General features: G+C 49.4%; 1 protein-coding gene across 8 annotated transcripts in view; it reads left to right on the top strand.

The window, feature by feature from the left end:
* MYT1L (myelin transcription factor 1 like) overlaps positions 1–25,125 on the top strand; it is a gene marked incomplete at both ends in the record, with an annotated part of 139,259 nt that overhangs the window by 3,831 nt on the left and 110,303 nt on the right. For 7 of the 8 annotated variants that reach the window (XM_082672264.1, XM_082672261.1, XM_082672263.1 and 4 more), the window contains one exon: positions 21,671–22,023. In XM_082672264.1, coding sequence (XP_082528390.1) covers positions 21,671–22,023 — 353 coding nt within the window. Of the gene's footprint in view, positions 1–21,670; positions 22,039–25,125 lie in introns of all 8 variants that reach the window. The other variant, XM_082672257.1, reaches the window with a different exon arrangement.

Genomic DNA, 25,125 nt, shown 5'->3' with positions numbered 1-25,125 from the left:
CAGAACCTCGTTGTCTGATGCAGGCAGCACAGCAGTTCCTCAGAGGGGTTACGCTCCTGGCACTGAAGGTCCATTTCTTTGAATCCCTGCACACTGACCAGCAGGGATCCGAGCTCAGTCAATATTTTTTGCCCTGATGCATGTGAACAGGGCCAGGCCTCCAGGCAGAGGACAAGATTACCAGCCGTTATCTTCAGAAACATCATTAGTATCTAGACACATGACTCTGACTTTTTTAGGTTTTATATTATTAGCACATAAGTATGACAAACCATCATGGATTTGCAGTCAGGGCCAGAAGTAAGTCTCCTGTCGTGAAGCAAAATACCGACACAGTCTTTTCTGTACACAGCAAATCCGACCTCTGCTTTCCCACTCACATCTCACATCTTTCGCACACCTGACCGCACACAGTCCAGTGCACACGTCTTTTCTAAACTGGTATTTATGAGTAGCTGAAGTTCGCATCTCAAACGCAGGGGCCCATCCCAGTCTTTCTGTGCAGGTGCAGAACTACCCCTCTGCCATCCTAAGTGAGTTTTCCAGAGTTTGGTTCTTAGACGCCTAAATTCAGGGAAGGGAGCGTCCTGGATGCCCCACTCTCCTCCCTGGGCCACCTCCTTCCCAGTGTTCAGGCAGACTCGTGACCTGTAAGCATTTAAAACACCTATGGGTGAAAAAAGAGCGTTTTTCCACATGCCTGCAGCCTGGGCAGCAGAAAAAAAATGGAATACGTGGAGGCCATGCACTTGGAGTTTAGGAAGTTGCTGGGCTGTTGGTTGGTTGGCTAGAGGCTGCAGGCAGGCAAGGTGTGAAGGATGCAGACCCAACCCTTGGCCTGGGGCTCCGAGGGCAGGAAGAGCTTCCCGACGACACCAGACCCCGAGCTGAGGGGGCGTCTTGGGGGACTGGGCCCTCTGCATGTCCTGGTGATGCCCCCCTCTACTGAAGATGAACGTCTTAGGGATGGAGACAGATGGACAGGAGACCACAAGTCACTCTATCTATAATTGTTTTTGTTTGGTTCAAGGACCTGAAAAAGAGATTGGTTATTAATCCAGAGAATTAGATGAACGGATATTAAGATAGGAGCCAAAATATGGAACGTCAAAACATTTCTGCAAAAATCTACTCCTAAGCATTTGAGTAAGATTGAACATTCTATGCCATATATTCACAACGTTTCCTCCCCACGTTGATATAAAATACTGCTTGTGTTAAAGATACAGTGCAACTTGATGTTACAGAGGGATGAATATATAGACACTAAATTCATCATCAAAGTCCCAATAAAACTTAGAAATAGGAATCATAAAAAATATTAGTTTCTATTTCAGATGAATGAACTTTAAACACTGTAAAGGAATTTGAATTTTAGCCTTCCTTGTAATAGTTATATACATCCTGGACCATTTGGAATTAATTGGATTTACTTCTTTCTTTCTGAGTGGTGATTTTTGTATAAGCCTCCAATGAGAGAGGGAGAGAGAGAGAGGGAGAGGGAAAGAGAACCCTTAATGTGAATTCATTCTTCACGTCATTGGTTTTGTGAACCCTCTGAATTTACTTCTGAAATTTAATAGATTTTATTTACATTTACCCTTCACAGCTGTTTTTTAAGTTACTCTTTGTTGAGCATAGGGTTCTGGTGAGATATTGGATCCAAAATCTAGCTTGAGAGACTTGCACAAGCAACGATCCCCCAAAAGCCAGGGGATGGCTTTGGTATTATATTTAAATCCTTCCCTGTTTAGAAAATTCAGACTCAAATCCATTTATCTTGAAACTTTAAAATTAAAAGCTCCAAATGGTAGATTTATTTTTTATTAGGAAATCATTAAATTCTCTCTGGCTTATAGTGCACGTTCCTTCTTCAGATTTTTTTCCATCTCATATACCTTTGCACCTACCAGTGTGATTGCCATGGCGGCAGCCACGGGTGAATAATTGCTTGTCTTCCCGGGAGCTTGTTCTGGACCTGGAGCTGAGGGCTTGCTTCCTGATGTATGCACGCCTCATTTGGATGCTGCCAGCAGCCTGGGGGCTGTATTATTCATGCCTTGACAAAGAGCTCTCACTAAAAGCCTTGGAAGAGAGCCAGGCACTGGGAGAGATGGTGGAGCATTTCAACGTGCAACTGAGAGGAGAATCGATAATCAAAAAGGAGAGAAAGAAAGAGACAGAGAGGAAGAAAGAGAAATAGGGATCCCTCTACTTCCCTTTTACTGGTTTCACATGGGTAGAATTTCCATTTGCATTACAATAAAAAACCCTAAAAATAATTGCATTTTTTTCTAACCACGCTTGAAAGTTTAACACAATTTTCCACATTTAATTGCAAAGCTGATTTTAATTAGTAGGGTCCCGCATGTGAAAAATGAAGATCCACTTGGGTGCATGGAAACACTGCAGTGTCGGCTTTATGCTCTAATTAATGTATGGCTGCCGTGCAGCAGGGCACACTCTGGGGCGTTTATGAAGAATTCTGAGCACGCAGCCACCCAGCCAGGAGCCACGAGCGTCAACAACTCCCCCTTCATTCTTTATGAGACATCGCTGTGCATCACCCCGTGCATAAACTTTATAGCGTGCCTGTCCTTTTTACTATTTGTCACTAATATTATGAATCAGAAGTTAGGGCACACCTATTTTAACGTTAATTTGATAGCTTGCCCGGTTGCAGAGAGAGCAAAAATGTTGTGATCTCGGGACTTATGTGTCTGAAGTGGAGATTCAAAGCAAGTGGGTTTCCCAGACTCACCATTGCCTTATTGTGAATTGTATGTGTGCAAACACAAAATTCAGGCATGGTCTTTCCAGACTGTGGTGGCAGTTAACCTTCATTGTCACAGTAAATCCTCTATTTAAAAAAAAAAAAAAAGCTTCCTGGCCATTATCCCAAGAAAACAGTGTGCCTGCTGCTCGTCTAGAGCACGTCCGCCCAAACGGACAGATCTCTGGCCCCGGCCGAGTCTGTTACATATTTCAGAAGACAGTGTGACTGATTCAGTGTATTTAAAGCTGCAAATAAAACAGGTCATGCATTTCAGGGTGGATTTTTGACATTTTATAAAATTCAGGATACTTTGAAAATAACTCCACATTCATAGAGGAGGAATATAGGTATTTTCAGGTAGGAACTAAAACATAAGTATACTTAGAGAGTCTCTGATATTACAATCTGTATTGGTTAAGAACTAAACACAGGAATTATAATCTCGGTGTGATTTATTAACTAGTGATTAAAGATATATAAACATGGCTTTGAAACATCTCCAGAACACACAGCAGAAATCGGTGTGTGGTACGGCTACCGTCAGGGTTTACCGGTTCCGACGTCCACCGTCTGTGCTGGGATTCTAGCAGGTACGCAGCCACCACGTTTAAGAACTAGTGGGCGGAGAGGGGGTCCTGACGTGGGGGGGGGGGGCGCTGGCCCGCTGGGCGATCGTGAACCGGGAGCCCCGCGCACCTGCCGACGGCTGGCTGCGCAGCCCCGAGCTGGTCTTCCGCGTCCTGTGTGCGGGTTCCCTGCGCGTCCGCACCACCAGGGACAGGAGAGGCGACACCCAGAGTCAGTGGCTGCTGGACGGTCCTCAGAGAGGTGTGAATGGTGGGGGAGGGTGGACGGGACGGACGTGTGAGCCCCTCACGCTGAGTCCAGTGTGTCCAGGTGACAAGTCCAGGCCGCAACTCCAGGTACCTGGAGTCTGCAGTCAGAACCAGCGATTCCGGAGAAGTCAGCCTTGCGACCAGCTCTTCAAATCCATACTTGAGAGCAATCACGTCGTTAGTATCATTACTTATACCCACACTCTGAGAAGCCCAAGGAGTCACGAGGATGACCTTTGTCCTTCTGCGAAGTGGTTGCTTCTCCTCCTTCTTGGATCTTCTGTCCTGAAGAGAAAACAGGGCTTCCAAGATGAGACACCAAGAAATGACTGAACCCCCAAACTCCAGAACCTTCTTCCTGCTAAAACTGGTGACAGAGTTAGAGGAAGGAAGCTCCGCCCTCTTAGCTGTAATGTTAATTTGATGAGATTGCAGTGTTTTCGTCTGAAAAAGTTTCTGTGTGACTTAGACCATTTCCAACTACAAAAAAATGGAAACCCCACTGCAAACTGGCTTAAACAGTGCAGAATGAATTGTCCACGTAAACTGGGAATTGAGGTCAATTCACTTCTGCCCCATCACCCGGCATCTCCCGGCAATCACCCCCACGCCTGGCTCTCATCTCATCCCAGGGCTGCCTGCCGGGGCCCCAAAGTCCAGAGGAGGCCGGAGGGGTCAGGTCCAGTGGAGAGGGGCTCTGGATGAGCCACCGACACCGTCCTCATAGTTCTGGTGCTCCAGTGGGTCCACAGCCGGGCCTGAGCCCACTGACTGCCAAGCCATCCCTGGGCTGAAGACCGAATCAGCTCCACGCAGGCAGGGCGTCCTCCCCGAAGCCCGGAACGTCAGTATCACCTGAGAACTTCTTGGAAAGGAAGCATCCTGGCTACACGCCCCACCCCAAACCTGCCAACTCAGAAGATGTGGCAGGGGCCCCGCTGTCTGTTTCCCTCTCCCTCCCAGGGGATTCAGATGCCCCCCGAGTGTGAGGTCACGGCTCCCGAGGGCACAGGCCTGTGTGTGCCGAGGGCAGCCACCTGCTCTAGTGGGGTTTTCAGGTAATGCAGAGAGGCTGTGTCCTGGGCGAGCAACCAGCAAACAAATCCAGAGTGTGTGAAGCTGGCAGTCGAGGAAATACTTAGTGGCCGTCTGTCTGGGGAAGGACTGGACGGCCTGGTGTGGACAGGTCAGGGCTGCAGAGGCTCAGCCTTGTCCCGTGAGGAGAGCCCCTCCCAGACCCAACATGGACTTCAGGTCACGTGTGCGAGGTGGTGGGGGCAGAGGTTCCTGGCTGCCCCGAGCCCCCAGCCAGCCCTGCCCTCTTCCTGTCCCTTGGGCCAGCGAGGCTCTGTGGTCACCGGCCGTTTCTGCCCTGCATGTTGGCCTGAGCAGAGCCTGGTGGCCAGGAGCACACGGGCAGTAAAAGTCCAGAGTGCCTCGGCTGGAAGAAAAGCTGGACGCGCCCTGGAGATGGTGCACGACCCGTGGAGGGCTTACTTCCCTCGTTCAGACTGGGCTACCTGGGCCCCGTGAGCCTCCGCGAGGCCCTGTGGACCTGGGAGCAGGAAGATAAACGCACCTTCCTTTCCTGTTAAGGGAAAGCTCTGAGCTCCCCCTGTATAATTCAGCAGATTTTAAAAGCTCCACTCATTGTAATTTAGTGGCCGCTGAGCGGGCCGTGAATACGACCTAATGCTGTATCTGACGTGGCCAGAGATACGCTTCCCACAGGAGTGGACGCATCTCCTAAAACTCTGGGGAGGAGAGTAGGCCGTGAGCAGCTCGGAAAACATTGGATTCCGCAGTGACGCTCCCGACTCGCTCCGCCAGCCCCAGCCCATCCCATGGCGGCTGTGCTTCTGAATGAGCTGTCTGCGCCCCCCGAGAACCCTCTGGATCCCCGCGCCAGGGCGGGCCTGAGAGCCAGGAGGGCAGGGAGGCAGCAGGGCCGCCGGGAGGATCGTGCAGACCCAGATCCTGGAGCCGGGGTCTCTGGTGCAGGCGACCGAGTGGCCTCACCGTGGTTAACCCACATGTCAGGGAGCGAGCTACGGAGTGGCTTCTTGGTGCTGCATACAGGAGCATACCCCCCCTCAGGAGGGGGCAGGGGGCCCCCCACCGCTCCTGTAGTAACAGACTCTCTGGACCACAGCCCCTCGCCTGCCCCCATCTCAGGAGACACTAATCAGATGCTTAGGACAAAGTCACCGCCTTGAGTGACTAATGGACTGAACTTTCCCTGAGGCAGCACGGTTTTGCCAGAGATGCTTCTTAAATTAACGCAAAGAGATTTCTAATAAGTGATGGTGTAGGCAGAGGGGAGGGGGTTCGGGGGCCGAGGCTCTCACTGGAGCCCTGTCTGCCAGGCGTCAGCACCACCCAGCCCGCATGGCCCTGGGCTGGGCCGCCCGTGCATGCTGCCCCGGAGCCCACGCACAGCCCGGCCGCGGCCTCTCCCTGAAATGGGGCGAGAAGGCCTGGGACTTGCAGTTTTGAAACTTCAGGACTTGAAAAGATGAAAAGGAGTTTGCTTTTCAAATTGTCTTAACGGATCCTCCCAGGGAATTTTTATTGACAACAGAAACCAGAAGAAATACTGCATGCGCACAAAGGTGACTTAGCATTAAAGGTGGGAAATGCTCATTTTCTCAAATAAGGACTAAAAATGGGATCACAAACGAAAGCGTAGCGGAAGTGGGGGCAGATTTTCATGAACATCTGTCTCGTTCTTGTCACTGTGCTCCATTCAGGGAAGGTGACCTTTGCCCAGAACATCAGACTTTTTCCCTGAATTTTTAAGGCATTTTACTCTTTTACTTAGTCTCATGTTATAGGTGTAAATTTGTATTTTTTAAATTTTTATTTAACTTTATAACATGAGCCTTTTCTGATGTCACTAAATATTTTAATTTTCACGGCTAACTTCCATCTTATGGTGATATTGTAACTTATGCAACTCTTATTATTGGAAATTATTTATTTAGATTTTTTTTTAACTTTTCCATGTTATAGATCATGTGTGATAAGTGTCTTTGCAGACAGCTTTTGTGGCTTTTGGCTCCTTCTTTGGGGCAGTTTGTCACAAGGAGGAGCCTTGGCTTGAAGGACGTGAGGACCGGAATGGTTTTAAGAGTTTCTTTCCTACCTGAAAAAAAAAAAAAAAAAAAAGAGTTTCTTTCCAGGAAGATGGGACCTGTTTGCATTCCCAGCAGCAGAAGGGAAGGTGTCCCTGTTTCCTTCTGCAAATAATATGGAATCATTGTTTTTAAAACACTTCCTTCTTACTAAAAAACAAAATGTTTTTGTGAAAGGATAAACTTTTAAAGGATTGGTCATTTTTCAAACAATGCTAATGCCAGAAAATTCTAGAAAAGGACATGGTTTGAAATTTAAGCCACACTTTTTCCCTCTTAAATGGGCTCACTTGTCAGTGTTCAGGTGAGCTGGACCCCAGCTGCCACCCCCCAAGACTAACCCTGGGGTGAGACCCTCCAGAGCTGAGTAAGGAAGAGGCTTCTGGGCAGAGGGGCGACGCTTCGTGCCAGGTGGAAGGCAAAAGGCTCTCTTTCTCTGTCTCGGTCACCTGGTCCCTCCTCTCGCCACCCACCAGCCTCAACATTCCAAGCCCAGGAGCAGAAAAGAAGCCAGTGTCCGGTCACCAGAGCCACAGCCAAGTGCGTCAGGGCGGGGACAGAGCCCCTGAGGGAGGAAACTGTGCCTGAACGTTATATAAAAGTGTCTTTAGATTTTAGAACGATAAAAATCTAGGCCAGCAAAGAGCAGCAGAGGTTCTGCAGCAGGGCCTGAGGGTCTTCACTGCCCGGTGCTCCTCCAGCCCAGCCGGGGGCCTCGGCTGTGGCCGTCGAGAGCTCCAACTGAGTGTGGGTGCCCCAAGCCGGGAGTGGGCGAGCACACATTTCCGGGGCTGCCGCCGTGCAGCGGCCCTGGGGTCCAACCGAGGGTGGCGTTTGGCACAGCCCTGCCCTTAGCAACCATCCCTGACACACACGCCGACGGCACAAAAGGCAAACGGACGGCCGGACGGTTACCACTTACCGTACACAGGGGGACCGTAGGCGTGCAGACAGTGCCCCGAGACCAGGAAGGAGCAAGCAGGTGGAGGGGCTGGATTTCACCCCGCTGGGGAAACTCGCCCAGTTGCCTTATTTCAGAAAGTACAGTGCTGTTTAGGGAACTATGCAGAGGCAAGAGAGAAGTGGTCGCCTCTGTGGCCAGGTAGAACAGGACCCTACAGACTGCTTCAAAGATGCTCTGTTTGGCTAATTACTGAGTGTTCGCTGCACACACAGCCGTTGAGCAGAAGGAATATTGGGGGACAAAGGGACACCCTGCCCTTTGACCTAAGATGTGTGGCCCATGCCAGCGATGCGTCCAGACACACAGGATGCAGGGGAGAGTATGACCAGGGAGACAGAAGGAAGGTCCTGGGAGAAGCATTGGATACACGACACCCGTGAGGGGTTTCCTCCTCTGAGCCCTCTGCCCTGTGCCCCCAAACACTGAGCAGGAGACGGGGCCAGAGGGACAAATCACCTCACTTCCTTCCTGGGCACTATGCATGCCCACCTTTATCCAAGGAACGGCATGGACACAAACGTTCCCAATTTGCAACATCTTGGAAAATGGAAGTTGGAAGAGTTTTGTTGAGTCCCGGCTTCGGCTCCAGCCGGGCAGGACCTCAGCTTTCACCATGTGTCGTCTACATCCTGTGTTATTTACACAAGGATTCATCACAACCTTCCTTTGAAGAGTAGATCTCTTTCCCACAGTCGAAACACAACATCTGAAGCAGGATCTTCGATCCGCACAAGCTTTCTCAGACACTTGTCACCACCGCACAGTTTCTGCCCAGATGTAAAATTTTCTTCCTAAATGGATTGTCATCAGCTCCTCAGAAGACAGAGGAAACTTCTCTCTTTCTCTCCCCAAGGCATCCTTTCTTCGGCTCACGGTGGCCGTTCATGTAGTACCTGCTGGAAGATGTTGCTACTGACGTAATGGAAGGATGCTGAAGATGGAAAATGATTGGAAAGATAGAAGAACAATTTCTACAAGTAAAGGGATTGGGTTACGTTCGGTTCTACCTAAATTTATAGCCAGTAGGATCTTACTGTCTTCTCCTTGGAGGAAGTCTCCTTGATTATCATCTGACATCTGTCACCTCCACACCGTGAGTCAGGACCATGCTCGGACACAGAGGCATCACGGGAAGGAAGCGACTCCTCCCCTGAGGAGGCCAGCTGTCCCGTGGATACACATATATGACAGAATGTCCCAAGGGCCCTCGGAGTCCTGTTTGGGGACCAGGGAACAGAGAAGGAAGGAGCTCCATCCCCCCGGGCTGGCCAGCCTTCCCAAGGGGGAGATTCTCCACCTGGCCAGTGGGGGAAAGGGGGCGCTCAGGGGAGGGCACGGCGGGAGGGCTCACGTGTTCAGTCACCCTTTCACTTGGTGAGTCTGAGCTCTTTGTTAAGCAGCACTGTGCCAAGTGCCCAGATCCGCGTAGGAACAGACCGGGTCCCCGTAGTAACAGACCGGGTCCCCGCAGTAACAGACCAGGTCCCCGCAGTAACAGACCGGGTCCCCACAGTAACAGACCGGGTCCCCGTAGTAACAGACCGGGTCCCCGCAGTAACAGACTGGGTCCCCGTAGTAACAGACCGGGTCCCCGCAGTAACAGACCGGGTCCCCGCAGTAACAGACCGGGTCCCACAGTAACAGACCGGGTCCCCGGCATCGGATGGGCTCGGAGCCTGAACAAAGAAGCACCAGACCCAGACATGGAGCTCCAGCCTGTGGGAAGCTCAGGCCTCGGGGAGCCAGCCTGAGGAGGCCGGGTGGTGGAGGGGGCCCAGGGAGGCCAGAAGAGGAGGCAGGGTCCTCAGTGGGACTGTGGCCGCCCCCAGCGGGGGCGGGGGGAGAAAAGCACAGCCAGGAAGGAGGCTGTGGCCATAAGAAGATCCCGGTCATAGAAGGTGCCCCATGAGGACAAGGAGATGTGGAAGCCGTGGCCTCAGGATGTGGCCCAGTGGCCACAGAGGACCGTATGTGCACGGGCAGGGTCAGGTTTTGTCCTCAGGAGGGAGAGAGAGAGAGACAGGGTGGGAGGGAGGGATGGAGGGGGGAAGGCAGGAAGTCAGTGCATTGGAGGAGATAGGAGTGAAAGCTCTTGGTGACCAGGGGGCCAGAAGCCAGCCTGGCCTGAGGCGGGGGCAGAGTGGAGGGAGAGGAGGACACACTGGAGACATTCAGGGCGTGGACACAGCAGGACTCAGAGCCTCCGGGGGCACTGAACCAGGAGGAAGAGGGTCCGGGAGACTCAGGTCCCGCGTCCTCGGGCCCAAGGTTCAGACAAAGAGGAGCCAGGAGCGGACAACACGTTAGGACGTGCTCCATGCGGTTTACGTTGCACCCGACAATTTCACGCTCATCTCCAGTCCCCTGTGGTCCGAGGCGGACTCCACGCGCGAGCAGCTTGCGTGTACCTTACTGCGTGCGAGAACATTCTGTCAGCCCCATGCTGTGTGGTGAGAACCGGACCCCAGAGGCCGAGTTACCTGTTGGGGTCCAGGTGATGGGCTGGTCACTGGCCGGCAAGCCAGGCCTCCCATCCCCAGCCCTGCCCACTTTCCACGATGCCGCCGGCCTTTGGACCGCATCCCAGGCTGAGATAAGCCCTCTGTGCTGGAGTTCACTTCAGTGAGGGACGTGCAGCCCAGATTCAGACAGAGAGGGGGCAGGAACGGGGTGGTCTGAGCAAGGTGGTCATTGCCGAAGGGGGCTGACGTTAGTTCCAGCCGCATCGCAGGGCATGTGGTCCTGGGAAGCACCGTGCATTCATTTGAAGGGACCTGTATGCAGCCTTTTGTTTCAGGTTCTGTTGTTGTTGCTGTTTTTCCAGCAATGGGGCCATTTGACAACCTCTGACTTTTCTTGTCATCGATTGTCATGTTAGCATCCTTCAAACCCTGAGAAGCTAATGCTCTCAAGCGGGTCCACGTCCTGTACACGGATCCTCACTCATGTCTTTGTGGTACCCGATAGCTTTTAATTAATGAGAATGACCTATTAAAAAAGATGTGAGGGGGCTCCCCTGGTGGTGCAGTGGTTGGGAGTCCGCCTGCCGATTCAGGGGACACGGGTTTGTGCCCCGGTCCGGGAAGATCCCACATGCCGCGTAGCGGCTGGGCCCGTGAGCCATGGCCGCTGAGCCTGCGCGTCCGGAGCCTGTGCTCCACAACGGGAGAGGCCACAACAGTGAGAGGCCCGCGTACCGCAAAAAAAAAAAAAAAAGAAAGATGTGAGGAACCCAATTGCAATAGGAACCATGGATGGAAACAGCGCGGAATCCTGGATCGAGAGCCCTTAGCAATTAGGCAAGCAGCTGAGCGCCCCCGGCCCCGCCCACAGAAGCCTTCCACGGACAGGGAGGCCCCAGAGAACAGAGGCCCCGAGACACCTGGTCTGTAGCCCAGGTTCCAGAAAACGCCCTTAAAGACCCCTGGGGATCTGACCAACGCCTTCCTCCTACAGACGAGGACCTGTGACACACAGGGATGGAGCGACCCCCTCAAGGTCACACAATTAATAGGAGGCGTCAAATCCAGCTCTTCTAGTCCAGACCTGTATTCAGTTCCCAACCAGGATGTCTGAGAACCTTTGCACCTGCAGGACTGAGAATTATCTGTCTACTCACAGGGAGGGGAGGTGGGCACTGCCTGAGAAAACTGAGAGAAAAGAAGAAAAGTTCTCATCTATTTAGTGTTATTAGATATGGAGACAAATAAAACATAGCAGTACCATTTACATCTGACCAATGGCTGAGCTGAAGGCAGTGGTTTAACTCCTAAGCTGGGAAGCCCTCGCCGAGGCTGGACGAGCACGGCTGGCTCTTTTTCCCAGGCCCCTCGTGGACCTCCTGCACGACCTGGACCGAGCCGTACATATAAACATCTCAATGCTTCAACTACCTGTATTTTAAATATTCCACAATTGAATAATTTCTTACCAGCCATAGAAAGACAAAGTACTCTGTCCTAGAGCATCTGAAAACGAGGACTCTAGTACATATTTGAGGAAGAGTAAGAAATCTTCAATTTTTCATTTGCATGTATTTTCTTATATATTGGTCCCTGGGGCAAAGATGTAAATGGCAAAATCATAAATTCTTATGTAGTTTGATTCTCAGTTCTTCCTATCAATCTTTTTTTATTGAAGTATAGCTTTCTTACAATGTTGTGTTAATTTCTGCTGTACAGCAAAGTGATTCAGTTATACATATATATTCTTTTTCATATTCTTTTCCATTATAGGTTATTACGAGACATTGAGTGTGGTTCCCTGTGCTATACAGTAGGTCCTTGTTGGTTACCCGTTTTGTATACAGTAGTGTATATATGTTAATCCCATACTCCCAATTTATCCCTCTCCCCCATCTTTCCCCTTTGGTAACCAGGAGTTTGTTTTCTATGTCTGTGAATCTCTTTCTGTTTTGGAAATAAGTTCATTTGTGTCTCTTGTTTTTAGATTCCACATATAAGCGAGATATCATATGATATTTGTCTTTGGCTTACTTCACTTATGAGAAACAGAAAGAGTATGATAACCTCTAGGTCCATCCATGTTGCTGCAGCTGGCAGTATTCCATTCTTTTTCATGACTGAGTAATATTCCACTGTATACATGTACCACATCTCCTTTATCCATCCATCTGTCAATGGACACGTAGGTTGCTTCCATGTCCTGGCTATTGTAAGTAGTGCTGAATATTGGGGTGCATGTATCTTTAATTTAAATTTATTTATTTATTTATTTATTTATTTTTGGCTGTGTTGGGTCCCCGTTTCTGCACGAGGGCTTTCTCTGGTTGCGGCAAGCAGGGGCCACTCTTCATCGTGGTGCGCAGGCCTCTCACTATCATGGCCTCTTGTTGCAGAGCACAGGCCCCAGATGCGCAGGCTCAGTAGTTGTGGCTCACAGGCCCAGTTGCTCCACGCCATGTGGGATCCTCCCAGACCAGGGCTTGAACCCATGTTCCCTGCACTGGCAGGCAGACTCTCAACCACTGCGCCACCAGGGAAGCCCCGAAGGGGGGCATGTATCTTTTTGAGTTATAGTTTTTTCAGGATATTTGCCCAGGAGTGGGATTGCTGGATCATATGAGAACTCTATTTAGTTTTTTAAGGAACCTCCATACTGTTCTCCATAGTAGCTGCACCAATTTACATTCCCACCAACAGTGTAGAAGGGCTCCCTTTCTCTACACCCTCTTCAGCATTTATTATTTGTAGAGTTTTTGATGATGGCCATTCTGACCGGTGTGAGGTGACACTCATTGTAGTTTTGATTTGCATTTCTCTAATAATTAGTGATGTTGACCATCTTTTCATGTGCCTCTTGGCCATCTGGATGTCTTCTTTGGAGAGATGTCTATTTAGGTCTTCTGCCCGTTTTTTGATTGGGTTGTTTGTTTTTTTGATACTGAGTTCTGTGAGTTGTTTGTATCTTTTGGAGATTAATCCCTTGTCGGTTGCATCATTTGCAAATATTTTCTCCCATTCTGGGTTTGTCTTTTCAGTTCTCCCCATCAGTCTCAACTACTGTAATTCAAGGTAGCAGCACTGGTGCAACTTCAGGAGCTCCACAGTATCCCTTCAGTACTGAGTGTCACAGCAGCGTTGAATATCCCTGTAATATTGAGCATCCCAGCAGTGTTGAGGAGTATCACAGTAGTATTAAGCAGGACTGCAGTACTAAGTACACCTGCAGCATCAGCTGTTGCTATGGTATTAAGTACTGCTGCAGCGTCTAGGACCTGTGCTAGCACAAAGTGGAACAATCACTTGCTAATGATGTCACAGTTGCTGCCTCCAGTGTTCAATTCGTCTGGACTAAATGCAGACCGAAACGTCCGTGTTGCTGTGCTGTTGTTAAATGTGACCTAGAGCACTCTTGTCAACTTGTAAATATCAAGACCGATAAAGTTGAAAGCAGTATATGCAGCTGACAGCCTAAGCGCGCACGGTGCTCATTTCCAGCAGTTTCCGCTCTGGACGTGTTCTCTAAGCTGATGTAAGTAGGATGCTTAAGCGGCTTCTCTCCTGACCTGGCAGCGTTGTGCTCACGTAGCAGGTGGAAAGTCCAGTCATATTCTGACCTAGTGCCTGTCACTGACTCTCTCTGGCCTTAGCTTCTTCCTTTTCTAGGTGAAGGGGTAGATGGAGTGATTGCTGGGGTCCTCTCTCCTCCAGACTCTGCTGTTCTGAGAGTGTTGTCTTAGGAGTATCCCAGCATGTGGCTCCCCAGGCCATCATGAACTGGCCACTTCAGGAACCCTTTTAACCATCCGAGATTTTTAGCTCAAATAGGAAGAGTCAAAGTGAATTTACAGAGCAGTTTAATTTGTCGATCTCACTGCCAAGGAGTACACTGGCTGTTGGGGTGATTTTATCGGACATTCTCAACATTCTCCCCCTTGCAGTCTTATAAGTGGCAGGTGTAGTAAATGCTGTTTTGCAGATGGAAAGGCGAGGGCAAGCATGTCATTGAAAGCCGGGTGCTGGTGGAACCAACCTGAAGACCAGGAGGCTCACAGCAAAATCATCAGTAAAATATCAATCAATAGAAAGCAATGCATTGAACACCCACTCCTTCACTGGCACAGCGGCAGCTTAGAATAATTAATTCAATAGCACACCCTAATGCCAAGGAGGATAAAATGAACACACATGAAAAAGTCAGTAACAATATAGTTACAAAAAGGATGCTAAGTATCTGATGGTGCAGAGCTTTTAAAGACAGAGGATCCTGAATTCCAGACTGACCAGTGGTGACTTTATGGAAAAAGTAGAACTTGACATGGTCTGGGAGGGTCAGCGTGAGAGGAAATAGAGAAGTAGGGCTGGAAGGAAGGAGGGGAGGAAGGGGGAGAGGGAGGAGGGGAAAGCACGTGCTGCAGGCGCTATGCTCATACCACAGCTGCTTTAGTTGAATTCTTTTGACTTTGGAAGAACAGAGAAACACAGGTTATTTCCGGTGAAAAGAAAAACGGGAGGGGGATCCTGTAAGGATTTCAAGATTTCTTTTAAAATACAAGAAACAGTCCCAGCAGCCACTTAACCAAATCTCCTGGAAAGCGGGTTTGGGGAAAGGGTGCTGGTTTCTCTGTGTCTCCACCCATCCTCCCTGGTGGACGTCAGCCCTGTGGACCACGGACCCACCAGGCTGCTGCCTTCCCCTGGGGAAGTGTTCTTCTTGAGTCAAAATAAATTATACAGTGATTTTTTTATGTTTTATTTGAATCTTTAAACTGCCATTCAAGGCAATAAGTATTTCATAACAGGCTACATCATTTAAAATGATAAAAGAAAAACCCATAAAGCAAGTCTCTGCCTTGCAGAAACAGAATTTTTTTAATCCTCTAAAGCCATAACGTCAAGTAAATATTTTGAAAATTTATTCATTGAATGTCTTACAATGCCTAGAACATTTATGTCACATTTAACTTAAAAATATGTACTATTCAAATCAGTCTGTCTCTCGTTTACAATACTATACAGAGAATAAAAGAACAAAATTAAGGAAATATGTCAATATGTAGTCAAAACTGAATTGGTTTTATTAATGTATATGTTGTTGAAAAGATATCAGGAGGATGTCTGGAATGCCAGCCATTTAATTGAATAATTCAGTGAATTAAGTTACTTCTGCAGTATTTTTAAATACCTTTATATATTCTAAAGACATGTAGGAATACCCCTTTAAAAGTTCAGTGGTAAAGAGGGATGTCAACTGTACACAAGACAAGAGGAGGGAGAGAATAACAGAAAGAGAGCTCAGATTTCTGGAGCTCCTTCCACATAGTCAGAAGGTGTTTCATGTATGTTTTTATGTTTTTCATTTGCTGCTAAGAGTCTGAATTAGGTATTACTGTACCCATCTTACAGATGGAGAAATTGAGGCTGGTAGGGATTAAATAAGCTGCCCAAGGTTGAACAGTTGTGTAATCTTGAGCAAGTTACTTAAGTATATGTTCTCAGCAGAGTCGCTTTTGTGTTTATGTAGCTCTGATGCTGTTCACAGACTCTCCGCATGTGTGATGACCTGAACCCTCTAACGTCTGCGTAGATATGGCCCAGCCTTCCAGGGCAGGTTCAAAACCCACCTCCTGCTGTGACATCCATCCTGGCCCAGGTCACTCTTCTCCCGCTCCTGTGGCCTCCCGGGGGCTCCGAGTGCTGTCCCGGGGTTGCAGGTTTCTCTGCTCCCACCCCCTCCAGCCAGACAGGGAGCCCTGGGGGAGCAGCTCAGGCCTCCTCGGAGCCCTCAGGGCACTTGGACAGTCCTCTGTCCTCTGCATCTCCTCCCTTTCCTCAAATGCCCGTCTTCCTAGGGGTCTGTCAGTCCTCTCTCTCCACTCTTCCCCAGGAAGCCAGCTCTATCCCGCTGTGCACTGACCGCCCCAAGCCAGTGTTGCCAGCCAGACCTCTCTCCTGAGTCCACCCCTCTTGCTGCTGTGGGAACTGCGACCGCGCACGTTTAGCCCACCCGAGTCAGCCTGACCTTCCTGCCCCTCTGCCACCAAAAATCCCAACAAAACCCGGAGCCTTCCGCACCCTCCAATCAGTGGGTGTGAGCCGGGCTCCTCCAGCCTCTTCACCGCACTGCAGCCACAGGAAGGTGTTTACAGTGCGCAAACGACACCCTGTAGGACTCTTCCCACTGACCACCTTGTGATGGGCACCTCTGTCTCCAGGGCTGTCCCTGCCATCCCACGGATGCAGTCACACCACTCTCTGTCTCTGTCTCTCTCTGTGTCTTTCTCTCCTGCCCCATTCGTATCGGGTCCTCTGTGAAGCTTTCCTGACCCTCTGTCCTGTCCACGAGGGTGACTCTCTGCTCCTGTCCTGTGAGGTGAGGGCTGTGTCTGCACTGCTCAAGGGAAGGTTTCCTGAACAAAAGAATCAATCTCTTCATTCAGCAGCATTTATGGCGAGCCTACCTACCACATGACAGATGTCAGAGAAGCAAATGTGTCAATGGACCCTCAGTAGAGCCCAGTGAGGGAGGAGCACAGCGTCTCTCCCTCTCTAGAGATCAGAAGCGAAGACGGGGGGCGCGGGGTGGGTGTCAACACCTGCTTAGTGTTACTCAGCCTTGAGATTTTCAGCAAGGAGCTCAGGATCTGCCCCTCAACATGGGAATTATAATAGCACGTGTCTCACAGGGTCATCGTAGAGTTTAATGGATCCGTATATGTAGAGATTTTAGGAAACACCAGGCACATAATAAGTGATCTGTGAGCGGTGTTGGCATTAGCCGAGCTGCCAGGAGAAGCCAGGACTCCAGGATCATGTTCACATAGGATTTCTATTATTCCAAACTAATTATGTATCCTTGACACATTGAGGCTCTCCAAGCAACACAAGAAACAGATCACCCGTAAGGGCAGAGGCCACAAAGAACCCTCCTGAGCCTCGGAAGCGACCGCGGCCTTTCTAGGCTCCACGAGCATCGTCCTCAGCGGGGAGAGGCCAGCGCCAAGACCATCTCATGCTACATCCTTGTCTCCTGTCAGCAGCTGTAACGAGAGGGCTCTGAGCAGGGCACACTCGGCCAAACGTGTTTTTCAGTTTCTCAGACCCTGTCCCCTGTTTGTATTAAAATTGGAGACGTGAAAATGTCAAGCAAAAGACGATTAAAAATAACACGGAAATTGGCCTCGAGAGCATGTAATACACAATATTTTATATATGCGTTTGCTGCAGAAACTCCGGAAACTCCGTGGCAGGTAACCAATTTTCTAGAACAACCTGACACAAAAGACTGAACGTTGTTTAAATCAAGTTAACATCAAAAGGACTGTAAAAGCTACAGCAACTAAATGACCTACCAAGACACCCAAACGAGCAGAGTAGCTGCAGAACAGCAAAGCCTGGAGGCTGATTCGCAGCTTTAAGTAACTCAAGGAGGTTAAAGCCTGCGCTATCGCGATCTTATGAGTCATCATACGGACACTGTGAAGGTTCCACTGTGTGAGAAACATATAAATGCATTTATTGTCATCTTCGAATGTTGCATATTATATAGAGTGATAAGGATACAGGAGAGGGTGTGTGAAGGAGTTGTCAGTACGCCGACCTGGCCTCCGGGCTCACCTCTCAGCTCGGAGGCGGGTAGACCCGGCAGGTACAACAGCTACTCACGCCGGAAGCGGCTCAGCTACAGGGATCAGCAGAGACATTCACCCCAGCAGCACCCTTGTCCTTCAGAGGTGGCTGGGTCTGAGTCTGTTGTAAGTATACAGCATGCATTCCCTTGAGGGGCTGGGCTTTCTTGCATCACAGTTTTGTGAGCTGCCTCCCGAAGCTCGGCCCCTCCCTCCCTGTCCCCTACTCAGCTTCCCGCGTGTCCAGTGAGAGGCCTTCCCATCGGTTTCTCACTCAGCAGATATTTACTGAGAACCTACTATGTCCAGTATCGTAGCCACTAGCCACGTGTGGCTATTGGACTCTTGAAACGTGACTAGTGCTTCTGAGGAATTCATTTAAAAATCTCCTTTAATTTTATTAATTGGCTACACATGACTAGTGGCTACTCTGTTGGATACTGCAGCTCTAAAGATAGAACAATCCCTTAAACACGGGCCATTTTCTCTGTCTCATGAAGGAGAAAGACAGTATGTCAACCGATAATCACACTAGGATGTGATAAGTGCTTTCATTACTAATAAATGGAGAAAACTACGGTTTGTTCATTCAACAATATTCATGGAGTAGCCATCAAACACAAGGTTCCATTCGCTGCTATGGGAAACAGGCAGCTGTTCCCATGGTGGAGGCCTGACGACAGTGCTGAGAAGCAGAACGGAGGCGTGCAACACCGACCATGAATTCCAAGCCCTAAGTGAAGCTTGGACCTTCCTGCGCAGGTGAAGGGCCAGCCATGGCGCCTGCCAAGTTCTCTACCTGGGGTTTCATGTTGGCACCAGGTTCCCAATTTTTCCTAAGACTCTGCCATTTGTTCTGTCATGCTAGGGACATTCCAGAACTGTGGGGGGTTGTTGGATTTTTAGAAAGACTCATGTGCGTTGATAGACATGAGCCTGGATGAATCTGAAGGAGGTTGCAGCTGGAAAGCAGTCTGGCTTTTCCAGCACTTGGACCAGCGGCACCTGCTAGGTGGGAGAAAAGCAACACCCGTTCTTCCTCAGCTGTGCAAATTCTGTCCCGCTGGCCACCCATCAGCAGATGTGAGGTCCACACATGGCTTTGGGAGGCTCCACACTCCCCAACACGGGTCCCAGAGTCACTTCCCAAGGCTTCACTTTGAAACATTCCAAACCACTGGGTTTCATAGACCAGAAAGCGTCTGTCTATGGGAGTGGGTTCTTCATCCGGGAGCTGTTTGGCACACGTAAAGTGAAGTCTGTCCTGTGGGCTTGAATTCGGTTGTCGTGTTTAAGGTAGATACCAGGAACTCACCGTCAGCGTCAGTGGGTCAAATAGAGACGGGACAAAATGAATCTGTTTGTAGGAAGAGCGCAATTTTATTTCCGGTTTACATTCATAGCTGTAGAAAAAAGTGTGAGCATCAAACCATGTGAACTGGCAGAAGATGCTGGAAGCTTGAGGCCAGCTAATTCCAGAAATTGGAAAAAATGAATCCAAATGGTTTACAAAATGTAGGATAAGGAAGTAAAACCAATTCAGGTAACAATAGAAGGGCCGTCTCCATTCTCCTACTCTGAATTTTGCAACCCTACTGTGTAAGGTCTGAGCTCCCGTTAGCACCTTGCGATGTGGGGCTGCTGAGAGGGGACAGAATCAACAAGAAGTCCACCGCAGTGCTGGGTTTATGCCATCTACAGACATTCCCATTGCCAAGTGGAGGTGGGGCCGTTTTGAGTAACATGACTGAATAGCACAAGGTCAACTGTTTTCCCATCATTTCCCAGCATCTGAATGAATCTGAGAGTGAAAGCAGGCCAGTTGCCTGTCTCTGTGAACACCTGGTGTGCAGGTAGCGTTGATGCCGAGCAGACACGTCCAACAACTTGTTGATGAACTAAGACAAGAGAGAAGAGTTTTGGGAAGGTAACAACAGTCCTCATGAGCTGCCGGTTCACAGACAGAGCCCAGAGAAAAAGAAACTTATTGTTACACTTACTAATCTATTCGGATAAACGCAGAGTGAACACACTAACAAGTGCACTCAGATCCAGGACCACGTCTCGAGAAGATTCGCTGGAATGGAAGTTGGACTTGACCCGTCGTCAGGGATGGAGGCAGGGAGGGGCTACGGAATGTTTGGCTGAGATCGTTGACTCAGATTCTCCCCAAATCCATGTAAATGTTCACATAAAAGAAATCTCAGATACCTGTTTATTTCCTATGAGAAACACTCTCTAGACCAAAATTTGTTTCCTTCGTTTTTTCTGATTATAATAAGCATTATCTGTTTTGATTATTGTATTTTTACAATATGAGAACAGTCAAAAGGCAGAAGACTCATCACTCTGTGTTTCACGGGTGGGAGCTCTGCCTGCTTCCCCCCTGACCCTACCTCGTCTCTCACGCTCTCAATCTGTCCTCACTGCACCTGCTGTCAGCTTCCCAACATGCAACTGTGATCGCATCATCGATTGCGTGAAGGAACTCAAATAACTCCCGTCATTAGCCTACAGGGATGGTCTGACCCCGAAGGGCTCTCAGGGCTTCGCGCCATCCTCACACCTCCTCCCAGACATCTGAGGCCTGCCTCCAGCGTAGCCTCTTCCTGGGGACGCCCCAGCTCCCTTCGCTGGCTGCCCCTCTATTTTATGATGTAGTGCCCTCTCTATACTTTTATCATAGTGTCTGTCACATGCTCTATTCACTCAACAACTATTGGATGAGTGCCCATGACTCCCCGGGCATTTGGTGCACGGTGGTAAACAGTGGCCAGAGGTTCTAAAGCAGAATTACTGCCATGTCTGAGTCCCTACTGGGCCGTAAGTGACTTGAAGGGTGGATCTGTGCCTTTCACCTCTGAGTCTCCTGCACAGCATGGGGCCCAGCAAAGAGGAGGCTCCCAAAATAAATACACACTGGGTGGGTTCATGACTGAATGAACATTTTGCCATTCCTAGGTCCCAAAGTGAGCCAGTCATAGTCTGCAGGAATCCCCTATCGGAGTGTTCACTTAGTGAGGAAGATCACACATCTCATTTTAGACACACAGAACAATTGCCAACAGCATTTTCCCGGATGTCTTTTCTCCCCATTCCTTGCAGTATATATACATATAGAGTTTCCAGGAAGAAAAAGACTCCAATTAGCAACAATGCTTTGGAAAATTGCCCCTTTTCAAGGAAAGGTTATGAGCTCTTGCTGTAAGGGTCTCACCCAAGTTTGGGCCAGTTTTAGCAAGATTAGTGCTGACTGCCAAATACACCAAGTCTGCTTTCTGTGACGCCAGGGCAGGACTGACACCTTCTACGGAGCCTGAACCTTGCTCCCATCAAAGGCATGTACGGTCCACCTCCTTTGAGTGGTCATTCTGTCTACAGATATAATTTTATCTAGAGAATGTACAAAAATCCAAATATATCCAAAGCTTTTTTGCAACTTCTATATTTTCATATTTCACAAAAATGTATATATGTTAATATAGTATGAATGAACTTTTTTTTAAATGTGCGTTGCACACCATGTGCGTTCGGTAAGATGTTTAGTGAACTTGTGCTGTCGATTACATGATGTTGCTGTGCACGTGCTTCGTAAACCATCCCCGGGGGTGCTGTGAAGATCCCTGTGTGATCACGTGGACGGCAGTGATAAGGGACGAGGAGAGGAGAGAAAAGTTTAGCAGCCCCAGACACCAGCCAGCTGTGTCTCTGTGGAATGTCGCTCTGTGCACAGGTGCCGGCGCACTCGTGGGAGTCCGTGTGCTCACATCCTTTCTGCGTTCGTGCCGAACCTCTGCCTCTTCATCCGGGGCTCCCGTCGCCCTGATCCTCAAAGACAGTAACTCAGATCTTCTCTCTCTTTTCTAACAGCGTGTATGGCTGCCCCTTGGCTAAAAAAAGAAAAACACAAGACAAACAGCCCCAAGAACCGGCTCCCAAGCGAAAACCGTTTGCGGTGAAAGCGGACAGCTCGTCGGTGGATGAGTGTTACGACAGCGACGGCACGGAGGATGGGGACGAGAAGGACGAGGCCGAGGAGGAGGACGGCTCAGACGAGGACGACGAGCCGCGGGACGACGACGACGACGACGACGAGGGGGGCCGGGACGAGGACATCGAGGACGAGGATGAGGACGGCGAGGACGGCGAGGACGACGAGGACGACGACGACGAGGAGGACGACGAGGATGACGACGACGACGAGGACGACGACGAGGAGAACGGTAATCTGCAGCGCGGTGGCGGGGACCGAGCGGTGGGCGGGGCCGCTTCCGGGAGGATGGTCCGGGCCGGCGGCCGTGGCGCATGCGTGCTTGATGCCCACGGGATTAGGCGGCCGGGGCAGCGCTGGGAGGCGCGGTTGTGCGTGTGTCTTTCCCTTTCCTTTTAGAGAAGTTCTTTAAATCATCCATCAGACATTAGATGTTGCTTCGGTCACGTTGTCACTCAGACTGGTCATCCCCAGAGTCTGCTGAAATATCTGTGGTGTGCACGTCTGCTTAGCTCGGCAACTTTTATCCAGAGAGTTCAGTTTGCCTGTTCTCGGAGGCTCCACCCGAGAGATCCCCGTCATGAGCCGCTCCGGTGGCTGTGGTGTTGGCACGGGCAGCCCACGTGCCTCCCGGGAGCCGGAAGCCTGTGTGAGCCCTGCTGCAGGAGCTGCTGAAGTAGGTCTGTCCGTCAGTGGCCAAGGCTTTCCTTTAGGGGCCGTCAGGTATGGGTCCGAGGAGGAAGCCGGCTGTAAGGAAGCAATGAATCAACCCGTCATCTGCTTCCATGCTCAAGAGCTGTGTTTTCCGATCCGGGGAGACAGACACATGAAGGGCACGTTGCGCAGGGTAGTGGCATCTCTGGGCAAAAATTTCAGGTGGTTGTGTGTTTACATCCAGCTTACTGTTAGTGCCAGACTCAGAAATAGGACTTCAAAGCCAGTCCCTTCACAGGAGTCCTTTCTTTTCTAGAAGGACGTGGGAGGTCGCTGAAGAGCCTAGTTCTAGGCTTCTCTGGTGTAGAGCTTGCCCCAGAGAAATGGCAAAGCAGGTTGAAAAAGTGGAGGGAATATTTTTCCCTTACACTTCTTCCTTGGTCTCAAAGCTCTCCAAGAATCTGAATTCTGAGAAAGGCTAATTCCTCAGCACAAAGGACAATGGTTTCAGCCGATGGAGAGAGAGTTTTTAGATTAAGCGGGTGTGAATTGGTTGTTGCTAATCCCGTGGAGTGGGCATGAATCAACTTTCCTCCTTCAGGGGTTACACTAGTTTGTTCCAGGAAACCTGGCTTTTATGAAAGAATACTCGATTGTCACTGTAGTTTAGGGTCCTTATGAAAACAACTGACTGCTTAACTTACATGGATAATACAGACGTATCTGTATATAAATGCATACACACGCACGCACGCACACACACATGCATAAACTTCATGCATTAAAATCTGGTCTCCCCAGGTTACTTTTCTTGTCTTGTTATTATAGGCCGTGGCGCGGAGACAGCCTAAGGAGTAGCAATAGCATACACCCACAGACACACCGTTCGCTCTGCTAAGCAGACCGTGGTGTCATTAATGAGACGATGGCTCTTTCATGCTGAGTATTAAAAACAGCAGCTCTGGGTAATAAAATATGTGGAAAGTTGGAGAATCGACCAATTTGGCAAATTGTTTCTGGACCCTGTATTACATGTGCGTAGCTCTGGGTGAGATCGTTCGTTGTTGAGGCTGACTCATGATTTGTACCTTAACCATGGCTTCTTATGAAGATAGTATAAAATACTGCTCCTTCATATTCTCGTTCTATGTTTAGAAAGCGGCAGACATTAATATTTGAAGTTATGGATGTTTGTGGGTGTGGTGAATTAGGGTCGGAGATATTTGCACATATGCATCATTTAACCAAGTGCCTTAACCAGAGTCTAGGCTCTGCTCTCCGTTTGCTAGAATTAAACTTTCCATTTTAATTTACTTAGGGCCATATTTTAAATAATCTACTTTTAAAAGTGCAAAATGACGTATTTTGAAAAAGCTATCACAGGCTTATCGAAACAGCTTTAGCATGTGACTGCACTGGCTTCATTCACTCTGACTTGAACGTTTAGAGTTGTTTGAAAAAGTGAGAAAGCAGGGCTTCCCTGGTGGCAAAGTGGTTGAGAGTCCGCCTGCCGATGCAGGGGACGCGGGTTCGTGCCCCGGTCCGGGAGGATCTCACATGCTGCGGAGCGGCTGGGCCCGTGAGCCATGGCCACTGAGCCTGCATGTCCGGAGCCTGTGCTCCGCAACGGGAGAGGCCACAACAGGGAGAGACCCACATACCGTAAAAAAAAAAAAAAAAAAAGTGAGAAAACAAACCAAAGATAAAGACATTTTTCTAGGAAAATTCATGCAAGTGGGCATAATCAAGGGGGCGTGATAGAGCCATGAAACAATTGCATAATTATAACATCGGCCCCAGAATGTCTGACTATGTGACCCACCCTGCCTGGTGACCAGCACTCAGTGTTCTGCAAACATGAAGCCCAAGTCGGAGGCATGTAAGGAAGTTGGTTCCAGAAAGAAAATGCCCAGTAGGAGGATGAATGAATGATCAATCCTTGGTCCCTGGTGGCAGAATTCATATTCAGCTCTGGATTCTCCAGCTAAGCACCTTCTAGAATCATCTATTCTGTGAACTTTAGAGGAATCAACTAAAACTACTAAAGAGAGGTTCCGCCGTGGTGGCCATTTATGGATCATCAGGCTACCTCTTCTGCTGTAAGGCAGATATGTCCACTTTACCAAATACTTTGGCAGTAAGGTGTAATAAGCTACTCCCTCGTAGACAGCCTCTCATCAAGTCCTAAGTCCCAAGGAGTCGTTGGATCAAAGGTAGCCCATGTGATGGACCCTGAACTGTGGCTCTGATCGCTCTAAGTTCTGTGCAGGAAGGCCCAAAGCCTTGCTTGATTTCCAAGTCAAACAAAAGCATCCCCCCTAAGCAGAAACCATTTCCGAGGCCTGATTCCCGGAGAAGGTTTCACCGAGTTCTTCTGTTACAGGGAGATATCTCCCCTGGAGGAGCCCACGGACAGGTGTTCCAAGACCCCATGTAGCCAATATCACACAAAGATATGCCAGGTGGCTTATCCAGTGGGTTATTTCATAACCCCCAGGGTCAGGAACCTTCAGGAAGGTTCTAGATCAAGGAGACACATCTGCTGATGAAGTGCTCATTTTACATGATCAAACTGCTGGCTGTGTGTGACTTACGACAATCAGGCTTCGATTATCCATCCACCTCCCATGTTCACGTCCTCCCAAATGCGTTTTATTTTACCTGACGGCTACGTTTAGTG

This window comes from Grampus griseus, assembly GCF_964374135.1.
Source record: "Grampus griseus genome assembly, chromosome: 15".
In the NCBI taxonomy this organism is placed as follows: Eukaryota; Metazoa; Chordata; class Mammalia; order Artiodactyla; family Delphinidae; genus Grampus; species Grampus griseus.
Note: the sequence above shows the minus strand (reverse complement) of the source record. Positions and strands in the feature narration are given on the sequence as shown.